This window comes from Convolutriloba macropyga, chromosome 6, assembly GCF_964194025.1.
Source record: "Convolutriloba macropyga chromosome 6, txConMacr16.3, whole genome shotgun sequence".
Taxonomy (NCBI): domain Eukaryota; kingdom Metazoa; phylum Xenacoelomorpha; order Acoela; family Convolutidae; genus Convolutriloba; species Convolutriloba macropyga.
Window position 1 is genome coordinate 6961857 of NC_134473.1, and position 16219 is coordinate 6978075.

The 16219-nt window shown below is 35.4% G+C and overlaps 1 protein-coding gene across 1 annotated transcript; it reads left to right on the forward strand.

The window, feature by feature from the left end:
• The first annotated feature begins 9303 nt into the window (after nucleotides 1–9303).
• LOC142341460 (proline dehydrogenase 1, mitochondrial-like) lies at nucleotides 9304–14520 on the forward strand. The gene is made up of 2 exons (XM_075392415.1): nucleotides 9304–10647; nucleotides 13656–14520. Exons 1-2 carry the CDS (start codon nucleotides 9449–9451, stop codon nucleotides 14353–14355), a joined length of 1899 nt encoding a protein of 632 aa, XP_075248530.1. The 5' UTR covers nucleotides 9304–9448; the 3' UTR covers nucleotides 14356–14520.
• The last annotated feature ends 1699 nt before the right edge of the window (nucleotides 14521–16219 follow it).

Genomic DNA, 16219 nt, shown 5'->3' on the forward strand with positions numbered 1-16219 from the left:
TGTCTTTTTTTTATTTTTGTAAGATGTTTTCACACCTTTTTTCATGACTTTGAGCTTTCAAAACGGAATAAACAGGTAAAGCTCAGCGGGTATCAAGTTTCATTAGAAGCCCTTAGCCGCGTTTAGTAGTTCTTCAAGTACTTAGAGTGGTGAAGCTACTGGGAAGGCCGTAATTCAAGGTTAACAGGCCATTTTCAAGAGTTTTTGAGCCCAAAATGTTTCATTTTTTTTCGTCTTTTCGGATTTTTTGTTGGACTAGTCTGAAATTGAGGTTTTTAAAAGTTGGTAAAGGTCTTTTGCGAGGCGTAATTACTTTTTATGGCCATTTTGAGAGCTATATGTATTGCTACACCAAACATAAATACGGTAATTTATTCTAATTTTTAAAAATGTTTAAAGTTTTTCGAATATTTTTGTTGTTTCAGCTCTTGGTGTCACAATAATAGGTTATTTTATAGTTTCTAGTGGTAAGGGAATGGTTTTCAACTTCACGAATTTTACCAATTTTTTTAATCGAACTTGCAGTTTTTTCCAATTTTCTGACATTAATTGTCATTATTCAAGTTTTCCAGCTCCAGGGGGCAAGAAATCTCGTCTAGGATTTGCTAATAGTTTACTGCAAAATTTTTATTGGCCATGGCATAAGCCAATTTTTTCAAATTTTTGAAAATTGTTGTCAGTTTTTAGGTTTCTCTAACCTGAACAGCCAAAACATTTTCTTTAGGTTTTGATAATAGGTTACTGCATAGTTTCTAGTGGTAATGGTGAATGTGTTTCAAGATTTTAATATTACAAATTTTAGCGATTTTCAAATTGTAATTTTTTATTTGACTTCAAATTTTAGTCTTTTGCCTCAGTGGCCAGAGCTTTGCTGCTATTGAGTTTGCTAGTATGTTATCGCAGAGTTTCTAGTGGCAACGAAAATGTTTTCTGTTTTTTTTTAGATTGCAAATATAAGTAGCTTTTTTAATTTTCTGAGTTTAACTATCCTTATTGGCCAACGAAACTTTTTAAGTGTTGCAGATGAGTCACAATACAGATCTTCACTGAGAAAAAATGAATTTGAACATTTTTTCCAGACACATTTTCGAAAAATATCTTTAAATTTCTGCTTTTCATTTGAAGCATTTGTCACATTTCTTTTTGAAGCATTTGTCATTTTTTTCGAGATTATCTACCTTTAGTGTCAAATTAATCTCTTTCAAGTCTTTTTAGTGAGTTAATGACATATATTGCATCGTGTCATAAATGGCCTTCAGGTTAAAAGCTTCAGGAGTTTTAGGAATAATTGTTTTTTTTTGTTTAGTTTGATTCTTTTAGTTTCTCAACTTTCGAGATTTCGTCTTTTTGGCTGGGATTGTTCAATTGATCTGCTGGTCAGGTACATTGGGTCTGTTTTTCATTCAATTCCTTGTATTGTACATCAGGACTTGTCTTGCTATGTTTTTTTATTTCGTCGTCATGATTTTTGTTACGACCATATGACGTCACAGCCACTTTTTGTTCATTCGTTCATGCAATTTCAACTGAATTGCATGTGTGACGTCATTTTTCGCTCTTAGTGGAGCGAGTTTTTTTGTTCATGCGCGTGATTCAATTTTTGGTCATATTTGACTTACCTCACTCTCAAAAATGACTTCCTCACTTTGAAATTGACTTTTATTTACTTTAATTCAAAGAGATAAGGTCAAATGGGTGTGTGTCACTCTAAATGAAGGTTATTTGAGATCAGCTAATAGAGGCAGCAATAACTTATAAAGATTTTTAATCAAAATATAACAGATCAGCCTTCAATGAAAAGACGAATTTTTTTGGTCTGTCTTTTTTACTGTTTTTTTAGACGGGCGATCTACGAATCTATTGCGGCTATTTTCTGGCAATCTGCCAGCTATGTTAAAATGGTTTTGATTGTTTGTAACACATTTTTTTGTGATCTAGTTGGCGAAGACGAGCATTCCAATGAGGGATGCGATTGGCGATAGACTGCCTGTCGACCGTTATCTCGTGATGGACTGACTGGTTTTGTTCAGTTCAACGTTCCCTTTTGTGTGCCCAAAATTCTGTTTCGCTGCTACTTGTAACAATATCGCGCGGGATCGTTTTTCATTTACAATAGTGTCTGCTAGCGGAAGTTGCGGTAGCTTTACATTTTATAGCAAGTTAATTCTGAGCATTCAAATGATGTAATTTTGCTGAAATTTAGGAACACATGACCATCAACGATTAAAGTCCACTGCTCGTGCTGGAAATATTCGAACTAACTTCACTTTCGTTCCAAATTTTTGTCGAACTGCTGCGTGGAATGATGCCTCAAGATGTTTCAACACTTTTTAATAGCAGCCGTCAGCCACTCAATGGCTATCACATAAGTCACGATTTTCTTGCTTGACTTCTGACTTCACTCACTATTTCAACTGAATGGATTTCAAATTCTTTCACGTATTGAATTACGAAATGTAGTGAATACGATCAAAGTAAAAAAAAGCAAAATATAAAGAAACGGGATAAAGATATTAAGCCTGGTCTCGGGATAAACATATAAAGCCCGGGCATTAAGTCAAAGCATGAGGTTAGCAAAGTTCATTAAGGTGATTACTAGCTGGCATTCCCCAAATACGAACACTTTGACACTGTCAATTTCTATCTCTTATTTTTTCTTTTTCGGTTTCAATCCCAATCTGCGTCAAGTGCGTCAACGGCGGCTATTTGCGGGCAATTTGATGGCTATGTTTACCTAATGCTGCGTCCTTTGGTCTCAATAAATAAGTAATTATTTAGGATTATTGATTTTAATGCACTTCTTGGATGTTCAGAAAGTGGGTGACATTTTCGCAATTTGTATTTTTGATTGGGATAATATTACTTCGAGAAATTTGATAGTGGTTGAATTGTTTTTGTGGTTGCAAAGCTCTAAGCTGAACGTAGTTAATTTGGGGTTTTTCGTTTTGGCTTCGAGTCTAACCCCTTTTTGTTCGCACATTTTGAAAAAAATGGGAGAACTTTAGGCTAGCATGACCTTTTTGTTCAGACAATTGTTGTTTAGGGCATCCCAGACTGGCATATGTGTTATCAATTTCAAGCTCTATGCTTGTAGAATTTCACTGCAAAAAGATGTTTTAGGAATTTTGTTTTTTTAGAAAAAGTTTTGGCAACATATTTTACCCACAATTTAAGGCAATTTATCAGTAAATCTGGCAATCTCAGAAAAATTATATATCTTATCGTTTTGTCGATGTCTTCATCTAAACCAAAAACCAAAATTTTGCGTTTTTTGAGAAAAAAAGACAAATTTTCGTCAATTGTTAACAATTTTTAACCCAGTTTCTCACCCTCTTTTCAAACAAATTATCTATCTAATGTTCAGTTCACTTTAATGGGGCGCAACATTGAGGAATCACTAGAATTCTCTATTTTCGGTTAACTGTTATTTAAAATTTTTTGAAAATATAAAAAATAACAGTTTAAATTGGTCCTTATGTACAATTAACTGAACGGTGTCAAACAATTGGCAATGACTGATTCTGAATTGCGCACTTTGTTGGGCTACACCGGGAGTTTTAATAAAAAAGACATGCATTTTAAAAAAAAATAGGATCACCTTTAATTGCATTATTGATTTTTTTATTTCAAACTTGTGCGAACAATTAAAGAATATCGCTCGTTGCGAGCAGCTTGATGTATTCTATCAGCTATCTTTGAGTTCCGATTTCCTATAATTTAGATTTTATTTGGGTGAATTTTTAAAAGAACTCGGGATGCATTTTATTGGTTTTGAGGTGGATTGAAAATCAACTTTGTTTTCTATTTTCAATAACATCTGAGTATAACCTATGGCGTGAAAGTTTCTCTCTGTGGTAGGAGAGACAATTTTTTTCTACTTTTTTCTTCACTTGAGGTGCTTTGCCGGCTGCTTTTACGGTTATGCCCTATTTAACTCTTATTTCTCCACGGCTCTTGTTGAAACATAACAAGTCCTATCTAATAATGCCTAGCTTTAGTTTTTTCAATCACTTTTTATGATTGTGATATTTTTTGGTCGAGAATAATTGTTCCGAATAACTCTTGGATATTTTTTAGATGTTGTTCTATTCATAGTGCTTTTTTGGCGGTTTGCATATACATTGTCAAAACTTTATACTTTATCAATTTGGTCTTATGTTCTATCTTTACTTTGCTGTTCCTTCCTCTTGTTCATAACAGCTCCTTTGCGTTTTGTATTATTATTTGATATAACTTAGACTTCAGTTGGTCCGTCCGTTAATGCATTTCAATATTACTTCGTTTTTTTCAGGTATCATTTTTTACATGTGCTATTCAGAAAATTTAATAATTTTGAATGCACTGATGAACAATTTGTCCTTCTATCTGAAACAGAGTAATTGAGAGGTCTTAATTGCACTTCAATAATGTATACCTTTTTGCATCTTTGCATCTTTTTATGCCACAAGATGTACGTAACTTATGGTTCTATCAAATTTTATTTTTTCAAAGAACTGCGAATATTTTAGGTTTGCTGCTCATATAGTTATTATGAATTCCTTCTCAGAGTACTAAAACTATAAGAACAGCATAAAATTTGTACATCTGCCGCAAGTTGACTTAATGAGATTTTTTTAAATTTCATAGATTGATACAAAATAACAAAACTTAGTATTTCACTTTTGTATTATAGAAGAACGTCTCCCAAGTTGTGAAAAAGGTAATTGAGAACTTTGACAAGCGGCATCGAATTTGCTTTATCGATAACAAAACACATCGGTAGTAATGAAATAAACCAGGTTTTAGGAATTGACTTTTCTTTGTTTGCGTTTGGATTTAAATTCCAGCTATTGACCTATATTTCTCAATTTATTTAACAGATTGATTGAATTTACTTGCTGATTTTCAAATATAACTACCTAAAGTTATATCAACTTCTACATGCAATTCCGTTATTTCGTTTTTATCAATAAACACTCATTGAGACGTTGCTAGGAAACAACTGGGCAACATTTGAACACAATTAATCCGCCAGATTTTGCGCATTTTTAGTAGATTCTGAACAAAGGAATTTTTGGTGCATGATTGTTGGAGGTTAACCAAAGGATAGAATCAGCTGCAGTGAGAACAAAGTGAACTTCAATTACTTCGTTTAAGTTTAATACGCCATTGAATTTAAATTCACATTCACAAACGCATGGCTCTAGCTTCAAATCGATACCGGATACAAATGGTTTGCTTTACTTTGAAAATTCATTATCTCAATAGGTTATGGACAAAGACGAAGAATATAGATTATAAGTGAAGAATAATCAAAACCTTCAAAGTTGTATAAAAATGAAACTTAAATAATTCGTTGGTAAACATACGAATCAAGAATTTATGTGCAACCAATGTAAGAATCGTTTTATTAAGGTTTTATGTGCAAGTAAGTATTTGTCGTAATTGAGATTACTCGGGGATTTTTGTTCCTGAAAACTCGAGTATCTCTTCCTTTTTTTCTTAAACTTAGTTATATTATATGAATTTATTTCGTAGCAGTTTGATAAAAACGTTGTTTGGTGCTAAAACACACGTTTTTGCACCAGCATTTTAGATATATTGTTAAGATATATTTTTTTGCTTTCAAATACGAATGTGAAAACGTGTGCCACGAACGAACAGAACAAGCAAGCTTACAATTTCACAGTGCTAAGCTCACATGAACGTTTTGTGCACCCGTTCAAGGTTCTCCTCAGCTAGTTTTATGTGCCTGGTGTCATTTTTCACGCTTATTAGTGGAGAGTTTTCAGCTGAATTGCTTGATTAGGTTTTGTTCAGAATTGACTTACCTCTCTAGATGACTTTTTAACCTTAATATTGAGGTCATTTTTGGTTACCCTTAACCATATCAAAGGTTATGATTGGCAACTGCATAATGAAGGCAGGTAAATTTATATCTTCTACGCGAGTAAAGTGTCATACAAAATTAAATGCAGCCATTTCTTTGGAAAAAGAGAGAAAAAATGAGAAACGTGGAATTTATTATTAGCTATTTAGGATTGCGTCGACAACTCCGTCAGTTCAGAGCAATACTTGCTGCAATCTATTTATTTATTAATAGCCGCACAGCGATAGCTGGGGCTATTATTGGCCTTCTCTTGGTTTTTTTTACGACTCGAAGAGGAGTATTGGTTTTCTTAAGGTTTTTTTTGCCGGAAGTACTATTCGTTCAGACAATGTTTTGACCGAAAAGCGAAATCGAGTAAAATTGCTGTGTGAACTATTTTGTTCTGAGCGAGAGAAGTTTTTTGATCATGCGCTGCGTTTAGTGAATGAATTTTTGACTTCGGAAAGTTGTTTTTGACTGAATGGCACATATAGATAACCGTTTTTAGGCGTTTTTACGTCTAAGTGGCCTAGTTTTTTTGCTTGTAATTTGGATTTTTGTAGAAATAATTTTTATTCAATGCTATATTGAATTGTAAACCTCGGAAATTGATACCACAGTGCTGTGCAGAGCCTGAAAAAAACGTTTGAAGTTCAAAATTGGCTTTTTTCGTTAATTTTTGGCTTTTTTCTATTAATTTCTTCATTTTTCAATCTTTCAGCCGTTTTTGTTAACAATCAGTGAATATGGCAACTTCCCTTCGATAATTCATATACTCAACGCCTCTCTCTATCTCGATGTAATTTTGTTTTATAAAATTGTACATATGCTAATCCGATTTTGGTAGTTTTTTTCCAAATTTTCCCAGTTTTTTGTTCAAATTTTGATTTTAATTACTAGAAGTAGCCTTTTTGTTTAACATGAGGGACTTTAATTTCGTTTCAATAAAAATCAGCCACTTTTGGTCTTAAGTTTATGGAAAACAGATAAAAAATTTTTCCGTAAATGCAGTCTCAAAAATTTTTTGACCATTTTTTTGCAAAATGTTTCAATGTTTCGTATGTTAGAATTCTGCTATTTCTTTTTTTGTTGTGTTCAGGAGGATTGAACTTTGTCTCTGATGACTCGTCATCTTTTCTATGCCTCGAATGCTGAACAATGAAATTATTCGTTTTGAATTGCTCTTGAACGAAGTTCATTGCAATTATTGTAAACGTGTTGGTCTTGTTATGCTAATCTTTCGCTTGACCATTTTGCGCTTTTGTTCTAGAACATTCTTTGTTTTCTCAAGCGACTTTTACACGCTTTCGTGCTTCATTTTTGAGTGATCTCGGCAGTGTTTATGGTAATGAATAGGGAGGTCAATAGTTCAAATCCCAGTGGAATGAAATGTTTTTCAGCCACCTCTCGTTCGAGTGCAATTCTTCGGACATTAGTCGGTTTATGTTTCTTGATTTTTTTAATTGGGTTTTTAACTTTCAATTGTCGAGAATTGGTCTTTTTGGTACGGTGTTACGTACATTGTGTTCATACTCTTCACTTAATAGTTTGTATCATTCTAGCTTTGTCCTGGCACCTGCATTTGTTTTCGTTATATTGATTTTTTCTCTGGTTAAAAAATTGAATGATTTCAGCTTTTTCTTAGATTTTCGTCATTGCTCTGGTTTGCAATTGATTTCATTCAACATAAGGCAGTACTGAGAGTCTGCTAGAAAGACTTTTCCAAATCATCCATTTATTAATGGTTAGTGCAACTTTTTTCCGGCCTTGGTTTTAATTTAAACGATTATTTGCCTTTGAATATTCCTCTGCTGCTTATGTCTTTTCTATGATCATTTTAATTTTTGAATTAGTATGGAATCATGTTGTCTAGCGTATGTACAAGGAAGAAGTATATGCTCTTTTTTTCTTAATTGCAGTGGTTAGAAGTGTAATTGTAGTGGTTTTCTGATTCTTAACTTTCAGCATTCTTTTTTTGAAAAGATTTAACTTAGTTTCTAAGATTATTATCTGCCGTTTGCTTTCGCGATCTTTGAGATTAGAATCATGAATTAACTATTTGAGGGCAATTGATAGCCCTGTCAGCTTTTTCAGCCTATCAGTTTTTTGACCATTTTAATTATTTCGGACTTTTTTAGCGTTACCAAACGTTTTCAATAATATAAAAATTTTCTGCGTTTTGTTTCTCTTGGTGACAGTGATTTAAGTCACCAAATTTTAGATCAGACCTGGGGAGGTAATGAGTTAATGGTTTAATACAAATGGTAATGGCTTCCGCTGCATTTATGGTTTTGTTTGTGATGTTCTGACGCTTCGAGTCGCTTCCGGAATTCTTCCGGCTGTTTTTTATTTCGTCGTCATGATTTTTGTTACGACCATATGACGTCACAGCCACTCTTTGTTCATTCGTTCATGCAATTTGAACTGAATTGCATGTGTGACGTCATTTTTCGCTCTTAGTGGAGCGAGTTTTTTGTTCATGCGCGTGATTAAATTTTTGGTCACACTTGACTTACCTCACTCTCAAAAATGACTTCCTCACTTTGAAATTGACTTTTATTTACTTTAATTCAAAGAGATAAGGTCAAATGGGTGTGTGTCACTCTAAATGAAGGTTATTTGAGATCAGCTAATAGAGGCAGCAATAACTTATACAGATTTTTAATCAAAATATAACAGATCAGCCTTCAATGAAAAGACGAATTTTTTTGGTCTGTCTTTTTTACTGTTTTTTTTTAGACGGCCGATCTACGAATCTATTGCGGCTATTTTCTGGCAATCTGCCAGCTATGTTTAATACGGCACTTAGCTCCTCTATTTAGCAGCTATTTTAACAGTGTACCGTGAATTTTAAAAAAACTCTAGGAGAAATTGTACATGAGAAATTGGAATTGTGAACCATTATTTTTCGAACAGATGAAATATATCAGTTATGTTATAGCAATATAACGTCGGAGATTTGGTTTATATCTCGCATCTATTGTTATTTTTGTGTAATGTTCGGTAGATTCTGAACAATGGAATTTTCGGTGCATGGTTTTTGAAGGTCAAACAGTGGATAGAATCAGCTGATGCTGGAGTGAGAATAAAGTGAACTTCACTGACTCCGTTTGAGTTTAATACGCCTTTTGCCATTGAATTTAAATTCACATTCACAAACGTATGACTGTAGCTTCAAATCAATACAAATGGTTCGCTTCTACTCTTTGTGTTGAGTTGCAAATGAGTAATGGCGTGTTTGTTTGTTGACAACTCGTGCCTTCTTTCAAGTCACAAGTTGAGAATAGTCTATATTATAATTTTTAAAAGTGTTTTGAAGTTTACGCAAAGCTTGAATTTGATAATATGACCTCCAATTTGGCCTGATTTATTTATTAAACAAACCGTTTAACTTTCACGTATTGTTAAGAAAAGTGATGTTTTAATTCTCAGCGCAGCACAACTATCGGCTTTTGAGATACTTTTTTCTTTTTCAGACTGTGAAATGTGTGTTACTGAAACGTGACTTGTGATATTATAAAATCTGTGAAATTGACTAAACTTTCGTATTAATAAGTTTTTCTGACTTAACTTTATCTGAGTGCAATACTTCATCACAAAATGAGTAACTTCATCAAATTTTGTCGTACTTTACCTTCAGGTTTTAATCATTACTCATATCTCGTCAGCCTGCAACATCTCAATTCATCCACAAATCTGAGGAATAAATCAACGCTATCAGGCTCTGCCTCCCACGTTGCCAACAGTTTACCTCAACAACTTGAAACAGAGTCATCACCAGTTAGCAGTAGTCCGAATGTTGCGCAGAAAAGTAGTCACAATTTACGCGTTTTCAAGGAGCGCTCAACTGCCGAAATATTATCAGCTTACTTAGTCTTCAAATTGTGCAAAGTTCGATTTTTGGTCACAAATAATGAGAAGTTGATGAAACTTGGTTATTCTGTGCTGGGTGATAAATTGTTTGAAAAATTAATGAAACTTACCTTTTATGGACATTTTGTGGGCGGTGAAAATGCGGACGGTTTGAAACCGTTGATCAATCGACTCGAAGCGAATGGTATCGGTGCGATTTTAGACTATGCTGTGGAAAAGGATATTTCACACGATCAGGCGGTAAAAGCAGAATTGAAGGCATCGATTTCCGAGCAAGAAAGCCGACCGATAGAGCGCAAGAATCTTGACGATAGTCCTCTTTTAGAGACCTCCAATCTTAGATCTGAAAATCAAGAGGGCGAATTGCTGAGCCGTGAGCCTCAGTTTTTAGCTCATGAAGCCTTCAGTGATCGTCGGCAAGATGTTATAAGTGCCAAAACGTATTTCTACGAAGACGAGAAAAACTGCGATGAAAATGTGGAAATATTTCTCAAATGTATTGAAACAGCCTCGAAATGCGGGGCCTCTGACGGCTTTGCGGCTATCAAACTCACTAGTTTGGGTAGACCACAGTTTTTGATGCAGTTATCTGAGGTCCTAACTAGGACGAGGCAGTTTTTTGACCAGATCAGTGACTCCTACCCGGGAGACGTTCTACGCCGAAATGTATGCAAGACCCAGTTTTCGTCCGGATTGACTAAATTGGGTGTGAACATTTCCCATGATGAAGCAAATGATTGGTTCACGTTTCTTGACTCGAACAAAGACGGGACCTTCAATTTGTTGGACTGGACTGAACTAGTGCACAAGGAGCGGTCTTTCTCTCGAGTGCTGGTTGCTCCGGACGAGAAGACAGGGGAAGTGAAGCCACTGATAAACCAACTGACAGATGCTGAAGAGATACAGATGAAGAATATGCTTCAAAGGTTGTATTTAAGACTTTTTTCGGAAGTGCCCTTAAGTAGTCGTTAAATCAAATACAGAGCCCGACTACAATCTTAAAGTCCCGACCACGCTCATTCACAACTTTGACTTCAGTGTCTACCAACAAGAAAATCCAGTAAGAAAATTGATTTAAACTCAAACCTTTGAACGAATCAAATATTTTCTCATTAGAGGGCCGATGATACCTTCCATGGACGATATCAAGAGACAAGAGAAACAAGAAAATCAAATAAAACAACAAGCATTAATTACGACCCAAGCTGAATTTCTATCTATTTAAAAAACTAACAAAATCAGAATAGCATCAAATAAAACCTGAAGTAAACAAAATTCAATTGTACTTCATCAGAAAAGGACATGGGACCTGTCTTTATTGAGAATAAACATCATTAGTCAAAAACAAAAGGCAATATTAAATATTACGTTTATGCTTTTTGAAAACAATTAATATAGGTCATGAAAACCCTTGTCTATTACCTGAAATCTTTAATTAGCTACATTTATGCCTCCTTAGTAAAAATTGAGACCTGTCATTATCCGGAATGTCATAAGACAACAAAAAGAGCAAATACAGGCATAAATCAAACAGTCAATTAAATTTTGCGAGAAAACGGTGTCGAAGCGGTTAAAATTGCACCTTATTTTAACGGCATTCATGTGGTATATGACTCGTTGTTAATGTGATAATGTGACAAGACAGCAAAAAGTGAAAATATAACCCCAGAAATGCGAAAATGTCGAATAATGCGAGAAGTGAAATATAAGTTTGTGCAAAATCTCGTATCGAAGCCAAATAAACGTCATTTAAAAGAAAAAACTCGCAATGAAGATTACAGTCTAATTCACTTGCAACAGGATTCGACCTCTTTTTTGCCAGGACTACGCTGCAAGGTGACAAAAATAAGAAAAAGTGGCAAAGCTTAAGAAACCATCAGTTTCTTTTGATTTTTTCAAAAAAAGTCATTACAATCATAAGGTTTCAACATTAAATTGAATAGATTAAATTGTAATTGCCTAATAAGTCGTGTCGATCTGTCACTAGTTAGACTAAGTCAAAAGACTACAAAAAACAACGAAAACAGGCAAATTTTAAAATTTCACAAACGGTTTTACGCAGTGTTGAAGCCGAAAAATTGTTAAGCGGCCCTCATTTGCACGTAATTTTGATCTATTAATAATTGAGCTTTGATTTGAAATCTTTTTTGTCTGTAATTAACGTAAAAATCGAAGAGAGCAATGTTGAAAGATAAGTTCATATTTTTTGAAAACATTTAATTTCGAAGTCATGTAAACCATTAGCTATCATCCAAAATTGATAACTTCATTTATACATCCATAGTAAACCACTAAGACAGGGCGTTTTTCAGATTTTCATGCGACTACAAAACGAATGAATACGGGTGAAATTTAAAAAAAGATAATAGATTTTTGAGAAAACGGTGTCGAAGCAGCTTTTAAAAGGTGATAACCACAAGCTGTCTGCTCAAAATTATAAATAGATGACTTGTATTTGTCCAGAGGGCCAGTTGGATCTGTAATATTAGACATGATGTTATCCAGATAGAATTAAAGAACGAATACAGGTAAAAATTAAAAGATAAATTAGATTTCCGAGAAAACGGTGTCGAAGCAGCTAAGATCACAATTTATTGTTTATAACATAAACTATTGTAAATTGCGTTTTTTGACGCTGAGTTTAATGAGGACAGAGCGAAAACAATGCGATTCATTTTCATTGCAAAAATCAACGATGAGATTAAAACTTGACTTGCAATTGCTGTTCGGGGGTTTCGAATGTTTGTACAATAGACATATTGGCAAAAAGTCTTATAAATATGGATAGTTTATTATGCTTTTTTGGTACATGCATTTTTTATTTAAATTAGCGAAAGACCGCCAATTTTTTAGCTCCAGAATACATTCTTAAGAACCGTAGGCATAAATAGCCCTCATCAGAGTAAACGATTATTTTATGAGCAATTTCTATGGTCGCACTACCCGCCAATTTGGTTAAAATGGGCAAAAGAAACATAGTTGGTGCCTTCTTTTATGAAAAATGACAATGCCGAGTGTTAAATTATTGAGACAAAATCTTAGCCGAAAACAGTCAGTTCAAACAATTCGCCAACGCTGTTTAAACGTGAATCTAAAAACACTATGCTTTTCTAAAATCACCATTTTCATATATATATATGGTTAACAGAAGTGAGGCTAACGTTCACAAAACTTTTCTTAACTCCTCGGAAAAAGCTAAATTCAAGAAATCTTTTTAATTTGATATTCTACGCTTGACAAGCTTTCTAATGAGACCTTTCACTACTCTGTACTATGAATATATCGATTGGCGAAAATTGACTAACAGAAAAACCCACTTGAGCATATAGTTGCTCCCCCACTATAGTGGGTCGGAACAACTATTGATAAAATTGATCTATGAAAAATTGATCTATTCTGTTTTGACCCAGCTTATTAGGCATAAGACTATACCCCCGCTACCTTTACATGGTATTTTTTTGTGGCATATGAGAACGCAAATAAATAATAAATGAATAGGATGATTTTTGAAATAAGGAGTATCAATATTACGACTTCAAGTCAAATAATACGTAATTACTATCAGATTGGCGCGCCTTTCTCTAAGTATTTATTGAAGTCCAAGTCAAAACATAGCGTGACTTAGTCAGTAGAAATTTGGCTTCTGTGTCATGGTCTACGTCTGTGTCATGGTCTATTCCTATCAGCTAAGTTGGGTAGATTCTTTTTGGACAACCTCAAGGACAACTGCAAATTTTTGGGTGCTTCAGCTCACTGGGATTATAGCATATAATGGGCACCCCATTGCGGTAAATTTTGGACAGACGCCAATTTTTGCACTTATTGGCACCTAATACAGTGCTGTTAATGGCCTTTTAATTTAAAGTCGGATTGGGTTAACATCCGAATATAGGATGGAGGAATGAAGTCATAAAGAAGGTTGATTCTTTCACAGGTTGGATCTGCTGGCCAGAACAGCCAAAGAACTGGATGTGAAGCTAATGATTGACGCTGAACAGACATACTTCCAGCCAGCTATCAGTCGGTTGGCTATGGAGTTGATGAAAGTGTACAACGTCGACAGACCTATCATATTTAACACTTACCAGTGTTATCTGAAAGAAGCCTTCAACAACTTGTCAATTGATATGAGTTTCGCAGAGCGAGAGGGATTTTACTTCGGTGCTAAGTTAGTACGTGGTGCTTACATGGACTTCGAGCGAAAGCGAGCCGAAGAGATCGGGTACTCGGATCCGATAAACCCGACGTACGAGGCCACGACTCGAATGTATGACCGGGTTGTAGGCGAATGTTTAAACACAATTTCGGCTGATAAGAAAGTTGTAGTTATGGTTGCATCGCATAATGAAGAATCAGTCAACTTCACAACTGAGCGAATGAAGCAGTTGGGAATTTATCCAAAAGACAAGCGAGTCTATTTTGGTCAATTGCTGGGTATGTGCGATCGGCTCTCGTTCAAACTGGGTCTGGAAGGGTACCCAGTGTACAAGTATGTACCATTTGGGCCAGTGAAAGAAGTCTTGCCTTATTTATCTCGACGAGCGTATGAGAACTCTTCAATGCTTAGTAACACACACAAAGAGGTCAAATTGTTGAAAGATGAACTGAAATTTAGACTGAAAGGAGGAGTTTGAAATGTTTGTGAAAGTGGAATTAGAATTTGAATATAATGCAATCGCTTCTGTCTGAATATGTTAACTATAAATTGTACATGAGTTAGTATGAAAGCTTTGTAGTGTTAGTTCAGCTGAAAAAGAGTATCAAACAAGTCATCCTTTGAAGTGTTCTTTTATGTTCAACTTTTTTCTGAACCGATTTATCTGTCCCATTAAGGAATCTATTCTGTTTTACCTCCCCAAAGCTTAATGCGCATATAAATTTTACCCCCTCTACCGACTACGAGCGTGCAATATTCTGTATAGTAACGTGCTATATAGCAACACATAGTGTGGAAGGGGGTATTAAAAAATCCGGGGGGGGGGGGGGGTTTGCAGAATGTATCCCTATCAATTGGAATACACGAGGAGGGCTGAATAGATCGTCAGTAATTGGAAAAGGAGAACTTTCGAAAACATGCAAACCATGAAATCGAGCATCAATGTGGTTATTTGCACGTGCTTCTCCTGTTTAGCTCCATTAATCTGCGTTGATTGTCATATTTTAAATTGGAGTACTTTGAAATTATCCGTTTATTTTTTAATGCTTGGCGTGTTTCAAATTTACGGGACAAGCTGTAATAAGCCACGAGTCTTACTTGGACTCAGTTAACTTCACCGACGAATTTTTTGGCTTTAAACGACGACATAAACTACATAAATTTTTTACAATAAACGACATATCTCGTTTCCTGATTCCAGTTGGAACTATCCTTTTTTATCCCGACAGAAAAGATAACCTATATAAAGTCTCCATCTTGGAGCACGACTTAGTCAGGTCCAAGGTGAGGTACTTGCAGTGGGGTCCAAACTACGATGAATGGGTGTGCTAGAAATCAATTTGGGCGTATTCACAATTCACTCAATTTTTGTCAACAGTGAAAAAGATACCGAAAGATCTATCTGCCGCATAGACGAGTTGGTTCAATCTGCAACACTGGGAAGTGGCTCATCAGGCCCCAGTGACAATCCAAGCGAATTACCAGATTTGAAAACTATTTGCAGTAAAAATATTCCAACGATCCGCTATATCCCCGTGAAGTTTCGTATGCAATGGTCCGGGATTATTACGTCAACCATAGAGGATTGCATCTCGAATACTGACTGTGTTGATAAATGGAAGAAGTTTTTTGCAGTTAGCAAATGTGTTTTGCATGCCTCAAACAGAGGGGGTTAAAAACATAAGCAGCAGCAGGAAAACTCAATGATGAATAGATTTGAGCGATGGAGATCGGGTGAGTATGCTGTCTTTTGGTACGAAGCGGCTTCAATTAAGCAAGCAAAAAATAAAAGCAACAGCACAATTGAAGCGCTTGCCTCCCGAGCGAAAATACTTTGTCTTCAGAGACAGTGTGGTCGTGCGGTAAAGATTTTATGATCGGAGGGAAGAGCACCCGACAGCAGAAAAACCCTCATTGAACTCCAAAAACTGCATCCAGAGCAAAACGAAATTTTTGAGCCGATGGAAGACTATAGTTGCGAAGCTTATCAATTCGATGAAGGAAAGGTCCTTTTGCAGTTCCAGTCTTTTTCGAATTTCACAGCAGGTGGGCCGTCCAAAATGTGCCCAGAGCATCTTCTCCACGCAATCAATTGTTCAATTTCCGATCAATCCAAGCGGGCAATGAATTCCCTAATCATCAAATTAGTGAACTTGGCCAGCAGGGGCCGGCTCCCAAGCTTCGTGGCTCCAGCTTTTTATAGTGCTACATTAACAGCTTTAAATAAAAAGAAAACCGGCATTAGACCTATTGCTGTGGGTGAAGTTATTCGGCGCCTTGTTGCCAAGTGCATTGCAAAAGAAGCAGAGTGCATGCCACAAAAATAACCTTCAAAAGAATGA

What these genes read in the sequence shown, in the direction of transcription:
- LOC142341460 (XM_075392415.1), top strand. Translation starts at nt 9,449, where the DNA reads ATGAGTAACTTCATCAAATTTTGTCGTACTTTACCTTCAGGTTTTAAT. An exon ending in ATGAAGAATATGCTTCAAAG is followed by an intron (nt 10,648 to 13,655) that starts GTTGTATTTAAG and finishes ATTCTTTCACAG; the next exon opens with GTTGGATCTGCTGGCCAGAA.